Source organism: Pan paniscus, chromosome 10 (genome assembly GCF_029289425.2).
Source record: "Pan paniscus chromosome 10, NHGRI_mPanPan1-v2.0_pri, whole genome shotgun sequence".
In the NCBI taxonomy this organism is placed as follows: Eukaryota; Metazoa; Chordata; class Mammalia; order Primates; family Hominidae; genus Pan; species Pan paniscus.
Window position 1 is genome coordinate 12569222 of NC_073259.2, and position 14777 is coordinate 12583998.

Genomic DNA, 14777 nt, shown 5'->3' on the forward strand with positions numbered 1-14777 from the left:
AACCATTTTATTTGGTTATTAAAATGAGACTTAAAAACTTAAAACAAGATTTTAAGTGATCTTAAAATATCTTATCCTACAGAAGATTTTAGAGGCAATGTAGTACAAAAAGCTCTTCCTTTTCTCTGAAGAATTTATTGAGTGCTTTGGGAGTAGGGTGAGTTTTTTTTTTTTTTTTTAACATGTTTGATTCAATTAAGCAAAAATATTGTTTCATGTCTCACTGAACTGAATACATTCTACTATCCATTGGTTTTCAATGTTCACTTATTTATTTTATTTTAGTAGAGACTGCGTCTCACTGTGTTGTCCAGGTTGGGTTTTCAAATTTTATGTCTAACACAGTGTGCTAAATACAACTGAGTTTCATAAGCCATTTTTCCCACTTCTGTACATGGCACTGGTCTCAACCTGTATCATGCATAAGAATTACCTAGGATGCTTATTAAAAATGCAGATTCCCAATTCCTGAAGGGAGGTCATGCCTTGGCATCTTACTTAGAGAATCAGTGCTATACAGAAAGTATGAGAGACTGGTTCATATCAAAGAATATTGTGAAACTCTACACTATATTTGTGAAGATATAGAAAACCCGTTTTATGGCTAAAAATCATCATTTTACTACTACTAAGCTTCATTATTAGTAGATGGAGTTTTTTTAAAGGGTCATTTTTCACAAAGAACAATTTGTTTTGTCTTTTAACACTTTAGGACTGTTACTTCATAGTTTATCCGGGGCAGAGAACAACAGCGGGCTACTCTCAAACCTGCTCTGGAGTTTCAGACTAGCAGCTGACATTTTTGGGGACCTTTCTTTAAGCTTGACATTGTAAACACTTTGTATGTATTAACCCACTTAATCCTCGAAACAACCTTGATGAGTAGGTATCCTTATCTTACGGAAGAGGAAGCTGAAGCACAGACAGGATTAGTGACTTACCTAAGGTCACAGTGCTGGAAGGTAGCCGAGCTGGAATTTGAACCCAGACAGCATGTGGGTTCAGAGTGTTTTCATTTTTAACTACTCTGCTATATTACCCTCTCTAGTTTTCAGTATTCATATTAGCACCTCAGCCTTCCCCAGATGACTACAAATCCCATACATATGTATATACACACATACCCAGGGTCATTCATGAAATCTGAAACTTCGGGTGTTCAATTTGACTTTATAGAACCTTCTACCTCTCCTGGCTGATAGTATCTCTTTCTCATTTCACAAATTAAACTTCCTATAACACTACCTTAAACATGCCACCCCTGCTCAAAATACCCTGGTGGCTTCCTATGATCTATAAGATGAAAGCTAACTTCCTTAGCTTGCCATGCAAGGCCCTTCACAGTCTTTCCAGTCTTACTGTTTATTCTATCCCTACTTGAGCACAAAGCATTTTTTTCTTTGATCATGCATAGTCCTTCTTTCTTCATTTTTTTAAGTGTACAATTCAGTGGATTTTAGTATATTCAGTGTTATGCAACCATCTCCACTATCTAATGCCAGAACATTTTCATCTCCGCTATCTAATGCCAGAACATTAGAAACCCTGTACCGCATAGCGGCCATTCCCAATTCACCCTTCCTCTTATCCCCTAGCAACCACCAATCTATTTTCTGTCTTTACGAATTAGCTTATTCTGGGTATTTCATATAAATGGAATCATACAATATGTGGCCATTTGTGTCTGGCTTGTTTCATGTCACAATTTTTCAAGGTTCATCTGTGTCGCAGCATGTGATCAGGATTTCATTGTTTTCTTATGGCTGAATAACATTCCATTGTGTGGATATAACATTTTGTGTATTCATTCAATTTGTCCCAATTGGTGGACAATTGGGTTGTTTCCACTTTTGGCTATTATAATAAAGCTATGAACATTTGTGTACAAGTTTTTGTGTGAATCTATGCTTTCAGTTCCCTTGGGTATAACCCTAGGAATGGAATTGCTGGGTCATATGGTAACTGTGAACTTTTTGAGGAACTGACAAACTATTTTCCACAAGTGGCTGCACCATTTTACATTCCCACCAGCAATGCTTGAGGCTTCCAATTTCTCCGTATCTTCACCAACACCTGTTTGTGTGTTTTTGATTATTGCCATCCTAGTAGGTGTGAAATGATATATCATTGTGGTTTTGATTTGCATTTCCCTAATGACTAAAGATATTAAACAGCTTTTCACGAGCTTATTGGCCATGTATATGTCTCTTTTAGAGAACTGTCTATTCATATCCATTTTGTAAACTGGGTTATCTTTTTATTGTTGAATTCTAAGAGTTCTTTAGACATCTGAATACTAGACTTATGATTTACAAATATTTTCTCCTATTCTGTGGGATAGCTTTTTACTTTCTTGATAGTATCCTTTGGTGCACAAAAGCTTTTAATTTTGATGAAGTCCAATTTATCACTGATCATACCAGCTGGAAATCTACTTTTTTCTACATCAGCATCTCAATATTACTTGATGATTTGGGGAGAATTTTTGAAAATATAAAAATAATATACATAAAATTTTGATATAAAACAAGAGGGCCAAGACTTGAAGAAATCTGGAGCTTCTGTTGAGACGATGACCTGGGGTCCCAATGATTACTGTTAGGATCTTAATGTACTTAGTGGAAAGGTTGAGAGGCGCTGGCCTACGGCAGGCACTCCTACAGTAAGACTGAACCTAAACTGACATTGGTCAGTTTACTTGGGAAGTTGACCATATGTTTTTTGTTTGTTTTCTCCCAGGCTATAGTACAGTGGCGTGATCTTGGCTCCCTGCAACCTCTGTCTTCCGGGTTCAAGCAGTTCTACTGCCTCAGCCTCCTGAGTAGCTGGGATTACAGGTGTGTGCTACCACGCCCAGTTAGTTTTTGTATTTTTAGTAGAGATGGGGTTTCACCATGTTGCCCAGGGTGGTCTCCAACTCCTGACCTCAAATGATCCGCCCACCTTGGCCTCCCAAAGTGCTGGGATTACAGGCGTGAGCCATGGTGCCTGGCCGATGGTATACATTTTAAAAATAAATGTATGCTATCTAGGAGTTCCTATGTTTTGCTATTATTTCCTATTCTTTCAGAGCACCAATAGTCAATGAAGAATTAAAAGTGAAGTCAGATTATCCTTTAGCTAAAGAATGGGGATTTCTAGTAGTATGGTTCAATATTTTTGGTCAGGGCCCCATATGTTTATACTCCAACTTTAATCAATCTTTTCCACTTCTGACTGAGGGATATGCTGTAGGAACTTTATGGGTACTATTTCAGTTGGCCTCTGCTGGCTTATAAACAGTAGTTGATATTTAGGGACAGTAATCCAGAGTAGTGTCCAAGTCCATCTGAGTTTAGAATTGCTACCACAGCAGAAATTGGAAACCTCGAGAGTTATAAGCCATTTACCACATCTACATGGATGCCACTTCTCCTTAAAGCATATACAAATATATAGAGATCGGAACTTTAACCTTCTGGGATCTAATATCTTCCTAAGATTTGCATACAGAATGTACACATGGATCTTCTATTATAGCAAATTCTTTTTTTTTTGAGACGGAGTTTTTGCTCTTGTTGCCCAGGTGGAGTGCAATGGCGCGATCTCGGCTCACTGCAACCTCTGCCTCCCGGGTTCAAGTGATTCTCCTGCCTCAGCCTCCCAAGTTGCTGGGATTACAGGCGCCCGCCACCATGCCCGGCTAATTTTTTGGATTTTTTTTTTTTTTTTTTTTTTTTTTTGAGACGGAGTCTCGCTCTGTCGCCCAGGCTGGAGTGCAATGGTACGATCTTGGCTCACTGCAACCTCCCCCTCCCAGGTTCAAGTAATTCTCCTGCCTCAGCCTCCCGAGTAGCTGGGATTACAGGCGTGCACCACCGTGCCCGGCTAATTTTTGTATTTTTAGTAGAGACAGGGTTTCACCATGTTGGTCAGGCCAGTCTCAAATTCCTGACCTCAGGTGATCCACCCACCTCAGCCTCCCAAAGTGCTGGGATTACAGGCATAAGCCACTGTGCCCGGCCATGACAAAAGCTTTTTATTTTTAATTTAATCTTAGCCTATGGTTAAAGTGAAGCATTTAAATAGCCTACTTGATGACTTCATGTGAGCCAAGAACAAAACCTGGGTCTGATAATCTTCTACCTACTCTCTGACAAACTGTCCCTACAATTACAATGCAATGACCTTTCTATGAGCAGCCTCTATTACTAACAGTTATTATACACTTGGTTCTTATACAGAATACTTCATTCAGGATGTCCAGAGCTTCATCTAGCTCACTATCTTCAAAGCTTCTGCTTGCAAAGGGAGGAACTTACACAATCAGTCCATTTTAAGCCAAAAGGAAATTCTTACCCAGAAATTAATTACTTATCCTTTTTTTAGTGTGTTACTCTCCACACCCCCTTCCTGTTTTGAAAGCAGGGAGAAATAATGATGTATACAGTATCTTTTGAACGATACAAATTACAGATAAGCTTTAAAGGTCTCTAGGAAGCTACTACTGTTTCACCATAAGAACTCCAAGTGGGCCCTAAATCTCCTGGTCCTTGACTTCAGCCACTGCTAGGAAAATGTCAATACACACACACTCCTATCTTAAAAACTCTGTGCTTGAGAAGAAGGATGGTTTGCTTTGATATTAGACTAGCTTTCCCTGGCAGCTGCAACTAGGGCACCTAATTTTTGTTAAAGCTACAAGTCACAATTTATTACTTATATTAAGAAATGTAAGGAGATCAATCAGGAGAATGCTATATTGCTTAAGGTGGTTGATGCAACACAAAAAAGATGGAGCCATTAATCCAATAACCTTATTAAAAAAACTCCTTCTCTGGGTGTGGTGGCTCACGCCTGTAATCCCAGCTACTCCGGAGGCTGAGGCAGGAGAATTGCTGGAACCTCGGAGGTGGAGGTTGCAGTGAGCTGAGATTGTACCTCTGCACTCCAGCCTGGGCAACAAAGTGAGACTCCATCTCAAAAAAAAAAAAAAAAAACTCCTCTGTATCTAACCTTCTTATCAAAAGTGTGAAACAGATGGTGTATGTGATGATCATGATAATGAACATAATAACAATGTGAACATAATAACAACAACATCTCTTTATTCTTCAGATAACATCCAGAGCAGGAACTCTGGAGTCAGGCAGAACTGAGTGTGACTTTAAGCAAGTTACTCAATTTTTGTAGGCCCAACTTTCCTATCTGTCAGGCCTACACATGGGAAAAACTAAACCATAAGGAATCTAAGAGTTTTGTTTATTCCAAAGAGTACAGGATACAATGACCTTTCTTTTTTTTTCTGTCACCCAGGCTGGAGTGCCATGGTGCAATCTTGGCTCACTACAACCTCTGCCTCCTGGGTTCCAGCGATTATCCTGTCTCAGCTTCCCAAGTAGCTGGGACTACAGGCATGTGCCACCATGCCCAGCTAATTTTTATCTTTTTAATAGAAATGGGTTTCACCATGTTGGCCAGGCTAGTCTCGAACTCCTGACCTCAGGTGATCTGCCTGCCTCGGCCTCCCAAAGTGCTGGGATTACAGGCGTGAGCCACCACGCCTGGCCAATGACATTCCAAAAAGGTACTATCAGGACATCAAGTACTACAAAATAGGCACCGGAAGAAATATGCTAAATTAGTAATCCTCAAACTCTAGAGTAATAAGTATAACCTGGCTTGCTAAAACAGATTACTGGGCACTATCCTCAGAGTTTCTCAATCAGTAGTTTTGGAGTAGACCAAAGAATCTGCATTTCTAACAGGCTCCCATAAGATACAGATGCTGTTGGTCACAAGACCATACTTTGTGTCTCCTTGGAAAGGGAGAAAATAAATATTTATTGACAGGGAAGGGAAGAACAATTATTTAAGATGATCTTGGGTCAAGCATGGTTAAGTGTTTACATAGTTTATCTTATTTAGTCCTTACAACATCCCAATGAGCAACAGTTCTCAAACTTTTCCAGGCCAAAGGAGAATGAACACATCACAAAAGAGTATGCCTAAGCAGTCTTCTAGAAATAGAAAATTTCTTTGATGACTGTATTACTTTAAAAATTCATATAAATTTTGTATTCTGTTTCAAAATACTGCTGCTAGTTATGAATGAAATATAAATCTAAAAATATTTATCAGATAAATTGCTTAACTCTTCATTGCAATTCTTTAGTAAAATTGGCCTGTGGGAATATAAAGAAATGGGTGGTTGAAGTCTGGTAATGAGCTTATGGTGAAACAGCTAGTACATATTTATTTGATCCAGCATTTGAACCTAGGCCAGAAGATCTCTAAAGACAATGCACATGTTACTACCTTACTCTGTCATTGACCTCCACCTACATAAAAGGCCTATCATGTTTTTCTCTACTGCTCTTTTACGATCTTCTATTGTTCTAGCTAAAGAGGACTACTTGCTGTTCCTCAGATTTTTCTCAAAATTTTTTTTTCTTTTTCCTTAGATTCAGGGACAGACAGGATCTTACTCTTCCTGATCTCCAGATTACTCTTTGCAGCTGGAAAGCTCCTCCGCTTTCATCTCTACTTTACTAGAATCTTACCATCCCCTTTAAGGCCCAGCTAAAATGTCACTTTCTTTCAGAAGACCAAATACCATTATTGATTGATTGATTGACTGACTGAGACAAGGCCTCACTCCTGTTGCCCAGGCTGGTGCAGTGATGTGATCATGGCTCACTGCAGCCTTGACTTCTGGGGCTCTGGTGCATCCTCTCACTTCAGTCTCCTGAGTAGCTGGGACTACAGACACATGCTACCATGCCCAGCTAATGCAAATATCATTTTTAAAAGGCGACTGAACTGGATGCCTCATATGAGCTCCCATGGCTGCCCAGACATGCTTTCATGTCAGTGATTATATAATTTTTTTTGTAAATTAGCTTATGCAAATAATCTTGTGGACCCTAACTTATACATGCTTCTGCAAAGAAACATGTTTAACGATAAAGTTATACTGGAATTCAAAACATGATGTTTTATGGAATGTAAGACATTGGGGTATAGATAAAAAGGGGTTGGAAAAAATATATATATTTATTTTTAGAGATGAGGTCTCCTTCTGTCATCTAGGTTGGAATGCAGTGGCATCATCATAGTTCACTGCAGTCTCAAATTCCTGGGCTCAAATGATCCTCCCACCTTGGTCTCCTGAATAGCTGGGACTACAGGTGCATGCCATCATGCCTGGCTAATTAAAAACAAAATTTATTTATTTATTTTTGAGACAGAATCTTGCTCTGTTGCCCATGCTGGAGTGTAGAGGTATGATCTTGGCTCAATGCAGCCTCAACGTCCTGAGTTGAGCGGAGGACCCCGGGCTCCAGTGATCCTTCCACCTCAGCCTCCCAAGCAGCAGGGACTACAGGCATATGCCACCCAGCCCAGTTAATTTTGTTCACTTTTTGTAGAGATGAGGTATCACTATGTTGCCCAGGCTGGTCTTGAACTCCTGGACTCAAGTGATCCTCTTGCTTTGGCCTCCCAAAGTGCTGGGGTTACAGGCGTAAGCCACCGTGCCTGACCTGGAAAACTGTATTTAAAAGAAATCCTTGGCCAGGGGCAATGGCTTATGCCTGTAATCTCAGCACTTTGGGAGGCTGAGGCGGGTGGATTGCTTGAGCTCAGGAGTTTGAGACCACCCTGGGCAACACGGTAAAACCCTGTTTCTACAAAAAATACAAAAAAAATTAGCCAGGCATGGTGGCTCACACCTGTAGTTCCAGCTACTCAGGAGGCTGAGGCTAGAGAATTGCTTGATCTGGGAAGCAGACGTTGCAGTGAGCTGAGATGCCACCACTGCACTCCAGCCTGAACGACAGAGTAACACCATGTCTCAAAAAAAAAAAAAAAAAAAAAAAAAAAGAAAGAAAAAGAAATTCCCAAATGGGAAGGTTTAGATTATGATGAAATTTGTGGCTATGAACTAGAATAAAGTCTAAACATGTAGAAGTAATATACCTAGACTTTTAAAATTGGAAAGGTCCTTGAAAGTCATTTAGGACAGTCTCCCTATTTTATAGCAGTAGAATTTTACGACCCTGCTTTGTATTATGGTCAGAAGTCTCTTTGTTTCATTAATGCTGCTTAATTTTCATCTAGCTTACCTTTGGTCTCTTTATATTGTGATTCCAGTGCTACCTGAAGAAAGCTTTCTGCACTGAATAATGGATTTTTTTCTGAAGGGCCAGACCTGACTTTGGTCCAAAGGGAACTAAACTGCAGGACCTCCTTTGATTTTAAAGGTCGCTAACTTTAGTGATGCTAATTCTGAACCTCTGAGGGATGAATTGTTACCCCCAGCTGCAATTTTTGATCAGTCTAACAGCCAAGCCACCATCATGGCCAAGACTAGGGAACACTCACAGTAAGCAGGGTGGCCATCTGCTCCATTTGGCCAGCTCTAGCTTTGGACACTGAGAGGTGGCTCATATACTGATTGCATCTTGGTTTAACCACTGAGAGTGAAAAGAGAAAAGGACACCAAGGGCATTTATCTTTTCCAGCCCCACATGCTCCTCCCAATCTCAGCGGTAAAGAGCAGGAACTCTGGAGTCAGGCAGAACTGAGTGTGACTTTAAGAAAGTTACTCAATCTTTGTAGGGCTGACTTTCCTATCTGTACCAGGAGATCTTAACAGCACTATAATTACCTCACGGGTAACTGGCAGGTTTAGGTGGGGAACTGCCTGTTGACCATTTAGGACAATGTCTGGTACACAGAAAATCCTTAATAAATGCCAGCTATTACTATTATCAAGGGGTAGCAACATTAACATACCCAATCAACATGAATAAGATCCTCTTCTCTGTATAACCTTTTCCATGGCATTTCATTCCCTCCCTGAGTCAGTTATGATACCAATACTGTCTCCTAAAACTCTGTCTTTAGCCCAGCTTCTTTCCTGAGCTCAAGACCAGGCTTCACAACTCCCAAGATACCTGGAAGTGCCCTTGGAACCTAAAGTAAACCCCAAACCAGATCATTTCCTGGCACTTAAGAGTATCTGATCCTCCACTTGATCTCTGGCATTGGTCAAAGATACCCTTATCTTTCCAGCTACTCAGGCAGGAGGATGGAGTCTTTTTAAAATTACGACTTTATCCTCCAGCTAATAAGTTGCCAAGTCATTCATTCACACATTCACCTATTCAAGTATTTATCGAGCCTTTTCTACAAGCCAAGTAATGTGTTAAACTCTGGGTACACTGTGGTAAACAAAACTTCCATGGTTTCTGTCCTCATCTACAAATATATAATTACAAAGTGTAATATATACTTGGAAGGAAATTCCAGTCAGTATGAGAAAGTGTAACAGGGGACATAATTGAACATGAGAGTCAGGAAAGAACTCAGAGGAAGATGAAAAGGAGTTTGTCAGGTGACTGAAGGGCACTCCAGGCAGCAGGTAAGCGTGTGCAAAGGCTCTGAGGTAGGGAAGCCTTCATGCCTTTCCTGAGGAACTGAACAAAGGCCATGTGGCTAAAAGGTCGTCAGCTTGCTTGGGACGAGGCTAGGGCAGCAGGCAGGGGCTTACCAGCCAGGTATGGAAGCCCCTGAAGGGTTCTGAGCAGGAGAGGCACAGGATCGGATCACTCTGGCTGCTTTTGGAGAGTGGACTGAGGGGGCAAGAACAGAATTAGAGACTAGTCAGGAGGCTACTCGGGTGGTGCTGGTGACAGATGGCTGGTGGTTGTGGTGATGGAGAATAGTAGATGGATCTGAGACACAATCTAGAGGTTGTATTGATAGGATTGGGTGACTGGGATGTGGGAAGTGAGTGAAGAAAGGCAACAAAGCTGATTCTTGGGTTTCAGGCATGAGCAGCTGTGTAGATGACAGTGTCTACAGAATCTACCTTTCAAAAGGTTCCGGTATTCCTAGAACATCTCACAGGAGATGCCCACTTTCTCCTCTCAGCGCAGCCACCCTGCCTCCAAGTCATTATAACTTCCTCTCTAGATCACTTCTTTCTCCTTAGTTTCCCTACTACTTGTCTATGCTGACTTCAAATCACCCCAGGCTGTATTATCTTTTTAAATACAGCTCCAGCCATATTATTCCCCACTCAAAAATCTCCAATGTTCCCTATCACCTACGTGAGTACAAACTCTTTACCTTGGCTTTAAAGGCTCTTTAACCTACAGTTCCAGCCTGATTTTCCATCACTTCTCTAAAGTCCTGTTTTAGTCACACTAGACTACTGACTGTTCCTTGGCTGTGTTGCCACATTCACACCTCAGTGCCTCTGCTCATGCTATTCCTTAAGTCTTACCATCTCAGCATGCTGAAACCTTACTCATCTTTAAATGAAATGTCCCATCTTTAAATCTCACAAAGCTCTGTACCTCTCTTATGGTGCTTAAAATTTATTGGGGTTATTAGTATACTTATCTCAGGCCCATTTCCTATACCCTAACAGACCATAATACCTTTGAGTGCAGGGCTCCTGACTCATACTACACCCACTGCTCCTGCCCTTGCAGGGTTAAGAATACTGCTTTACCTGTAGTAGGTGCATGTTACTGAATTTATATGAGCAATTCATGGTATTAGTTACATTAAGGAGTGATGAGATCCAAGCTGTTGAAGGGGAGATGTTTTCTGGTAGTATTTGCCAGCACCAGGGCTCATGGCAAAATTCCTCTTCAGCATCCTTCCATCAAACTCCTTGCAAGCATACACCACACAAACATAAACACACTCCTTTTACAGTCTTCTGACTGCTCAAAATACTCCAGTGCAGCAGTCCACATAAGCTTACTTTTTCTTTGAATATTAAAAATTGCAGCCTCGGCTGGGCGCGGTGGCTCATGCCTGTAATTTCACGCCTGTAATTCCAGCACTTTGGGAGGCCGAGGCAGGTGGATCACGACGTCAGGAGATTGAGACCATCCTAGCCAACATGGTGAAACCCCGTCTCTACTAAAAACACAAAAATTAGCCGGGTATGGTGGCGTGCACCATAGTCCTAGCTACTCAGGAGGCTGAGGAGGAGAACTGCTTGAACCTGGGAGGCGGAGGTTGCAATGAGCCGACATCGAGCCACTGCACTCCAGTGTGGGTGACAGAGCGAGACTCCGTTTCAAAAAAAAAAAAAAAAAAAAAAATTGCAGCCTCTAACTCAAGATTTTTCAAACTGTTGTAACTCATTAACAAGTCATGAAATCAACTTAGTGAGTTATTATTAAGGGCAAGTATTCTTTCCTGAAACTTGTTTCAAATACGTGTATACACATACATGTCTGTGTGTTCTGGGTCACAATGTAAAACATATTTCTTACGATGGATCTTAGTCAAAAAGGTTTAAAAGCCAGTGCTTTAATGCTCTGCATTCCACCCCAAGATCAGCACACAGAACTGAAGTAAAAAAAGTAAGATGTTAAGAAAATAGTAATTAGACTATCTGATTAAAACGTACACTTGAAAATGTGAATGATATACCTAACTCTTCCCTTGGGGTATTTGCATTTAGGGAGGTGTTTTTAACCTGAATTAATCTAATCAGTGGAAAGTGAACCAGAAATCATTTTGGACTACAGGCTTTCTTGGTACCTCCAGCAAGGATTTCCTCCAGTATCCCAGTTCCCTGAGAGAGCTGGGTTCAAGAACCAGGAACTCCACTGCTGAAAGGCTACTGGTTTCTAGGTTACAATACACAGAAATGGTAATAACCTTTGTAAGGGAAACATATTTACAACCAAAATGCACTCCTACCATGCACACATCAAGCTTAATCAATTTATATTTATATGTATGTATTTAAACTGTGCCTACTAGGAATACAATCCTACCCGTCCACATGATGAGCTATACCTGATAGGAGGCAAGTTGAAGCCCCAAGTTGATCTAAAAATGAGAAATACTATGAATTACTGAAGGCAACAGGGTATGTGAGATAGGAAGGCAGGGTGTGGGAAATGGTAGAATGAGCAAGGGGGCTCCGGAGTGTGGTAGATGCATTACACCAAGTGTTTATTACTTTGATGATTGGTGGTAATGAGAGAAGATGAGGGAAGAGGAGTGGGATATGGAGAAAACAATTTCCTAGTCATCTGTATGCCCCGTGACGGTACACAGCAATAGCCCAGCAGGAGTGCACAGGCAATATGTGATTATGTCAACAAACAAAAGTTGAATTCTTTATGTCAATAAACAAAAGTTGAATTCCAAGTCCTAATTCCAGCCCTAACTCCATTTAACAGATTGCCCCTTATAACTGGTTGCTACTTGTGTTACATTCTGAATTTATTGTTGAGAAACCAACAGCTTCCTAACTAATGAATGTAATACAATTTTTTTTTTTTTTTGAGACAGGGTCTTGCTCTATCCTTCAGGCTGGAGTGCAGTGGCGCCACGGCTCACTGTAGCCTCAAACTTCCAGGCCCAAGTGATCCTCCCACCTCAATCTCGGGAGTAGCTGGGACCACAGGCATGGCATGAGCCACCACGCCCAGCTCATTTTTTTATTAATTTTTTTTTTTTTTTGGAGACAGAGTCTTGCTCTGTCGCCCAGGCTGGAGTGCAGTAGAGCTAACTTGGCTCACTACAACCTTCACCTCCAGGGTTCAAGTGATTCTCCTGCCTCAGCCTCCCAAGTAGCTGGGATTTCAGGTGCCCACCACCATGCCCAGCTAATTTTTATACTTTTAGGAGAGATGGGGTTTCACCATGTTGGCCAGGCTGGTCTCAAACTCCTGACCTCAAGCGATCTGCCCACCTTGGCCTCCCAAAATGCCAGGATTACAGGCATGTGCCCCTGCGCCTGGCCTAATTTTTTGTAGAGACAAATAAAATGTTGCCCAGGCTGGCCTCAAGCGATCCTCCCACCTTGGCCTCCCAAAGTGTTACGATTATAAGCATAAGCCGCTGCGTCCTGTCAAATGTAAACACTAATTGCTAATTACAATGTCAAAAATAACTGGGTCAGAAACAAGGATGAAAGAGTAGGAAGTTCAAAGCTGGTATAGTGCAAATAAGCCTAGACTAGGGTGCTGATAAATTTGGATGATGTCTGGGTGACACTGAGCAAACTGCACAACCCCAGTTCCATTCCATCTTTAAAATCTTACGATTCCACAGAGGAAGAAAAAGGTGATCTTTATTTGGAAGAAAGGAAGATCTTGGTTTGATATGTAATAGGAAAGTAACAATGCTATTAGGCAAGGTTGTTTAAATATGAATTAATGCCTATCCCATTATCTAGATTGGGTTAACACCCTCTGGTGATATTATATGTCAGTGTTTCTACTGAATACTGGATAAACGCCAAACTTCTCTCTGGCATTTAAGGCTTTCCACACCTGCCCAACTTTATCTCAAACTTCTCATGGTTCAGACCTCTAACCCTCTGCTCTAGCCCCAGTCCTGTTTCCTTATCACCACTTACAGCTTTTGCTTAATCCTTCCCACCCACCCGCTCCTAAAGTTCTATAACCTTCATAAAACGTTCCAACTGCTTAAATTTTATGTATATATATGTACAGGTACTTCCCAATCTTGGCCTTTCTACAGGACTTTATGGCAATCCTATGTGGTAGGCACTGTTGTCCTCATTTCATAGATAAGGAAATTAGGCCCAGAGGGTTTTGCGGCCTGCGTAGGGTCCTTCAGTTTGTGAGCAGCAACAAGGCTGGGTCTGATTTGTTTGCCTTCAAAACCCATACTTTTTTCCATTGTACTATGCTACCTCCATGTATTAAACCATGGAGTGAGGATGCGGTAAAAAAGCCTATAAACCAGTTGTAATACAGCTTGTTGTGGCATAAATTCAGATACACCACATCCTTTGAACCACACGTGTAATAAACGCTTGGAATAGTATGGATCGATTTTAAGGAGGTTGTTAGTCCTGTTTCCCAAGTCCAGCATTAAAATGATATTCCAGGGTAAATGACAGGTAGGTGGCTTGGAAAATAAAAAAAGCAACATGGTATAAAAAGAAAATAGTAGGACTGGGACAGAAAAGAGACGAAAGTATAATATAAGCTGGCAATAAACAAAACAGGCACTCAGAATATGAAATATGGAATATGGGGCTGAAAAGGCCGAAAGGGCTGAAGTTAGGGGCCCTATGCCTACCGATGAGATGCGCGCGTGTGCCGGGTGGTTATTAATGACAGAGCAGGACACATGGCCAGACAGTGGAACTCAACAGAGCGACAAATAAAGACGGGTCGTGGGAGCAAGGGTAGAGCCTGGCACAAGAGGGCGGGGGCCCGACTGAGAGGCCAGAGGGCATGGCAGGGGTTGAAGAGAAAGATGAAGAGGTTCAGAGGGCACAGCGCCCCAGACTCGAGACAGGACTTCTGTCTTCCCTCAGTAGCTGTTGGTGTGCTTCAGGATTCACACCCGCACCCGGCACAGCCCTCCCGGGTGGCTCCGGGAAGAGAGGGAGGTCCTGTCCCCATTCCTCCCCTACTCCCCGGGGACTCCGCGAGGGGCGGAGGGAGGCAGGAGGGTCCTTACCCAGGAAGATGGAGATGATCAGCCGCAGCGCCTGTTCTGACGCGCCCAGGGACGTCGCCAACTTGTTAAGGCTCAGCTCCTGGAAACCCGACTGCAGAACCCCCGCCAGCGCCACCACAGTCCCCTCGTCCCCCTCCGCTGAGGACGCCATCTTAACTCCGGGCGCCCCACAGGGACCCCCCCCAGCTCCGCGCGCCCCGAATGCGGGCAAAACGCTATCGCTTCACCCCCAATTCCGGCTCGGGGCCCGCCCACGGCGTGCGCATTGGCTGGAGGCCCGCCCCGCGGCGCCAGCTCACCCCGTTATTGGC

General features: G+C 42.3%; 1 protein-coding gene across 2 annotated transcripts in view; it reads right to left on the bottom strand.

The window, feature by feature from the left end:
- LPCAT3 (lysophosphatidylcholine acyltransferase 3) overlaps positions 1-14724 on the bottom strand; it is a 41685-nt gene extending 26961 nt beyond the window's left edge. The window contains exon 1 of one of the 2 annotated variants that reach the window (XM_003820261.5): positions 14467-14724. In XM_003820261.5, the coding sequence (XP_003820309.1) occupies positions 14467-14617 (151 nt within the window). In that variant the 5' untranslated portion in view covers positions 14618-14724. The remainder of the gene's footprint in view (positions 1-14466) is intronic. The other variant, XM_055095328.1, reaches the window with a different exon arrangement.
- Between the last annotated feature and the right edge of the window lie 53 nt (positions 14725-14777).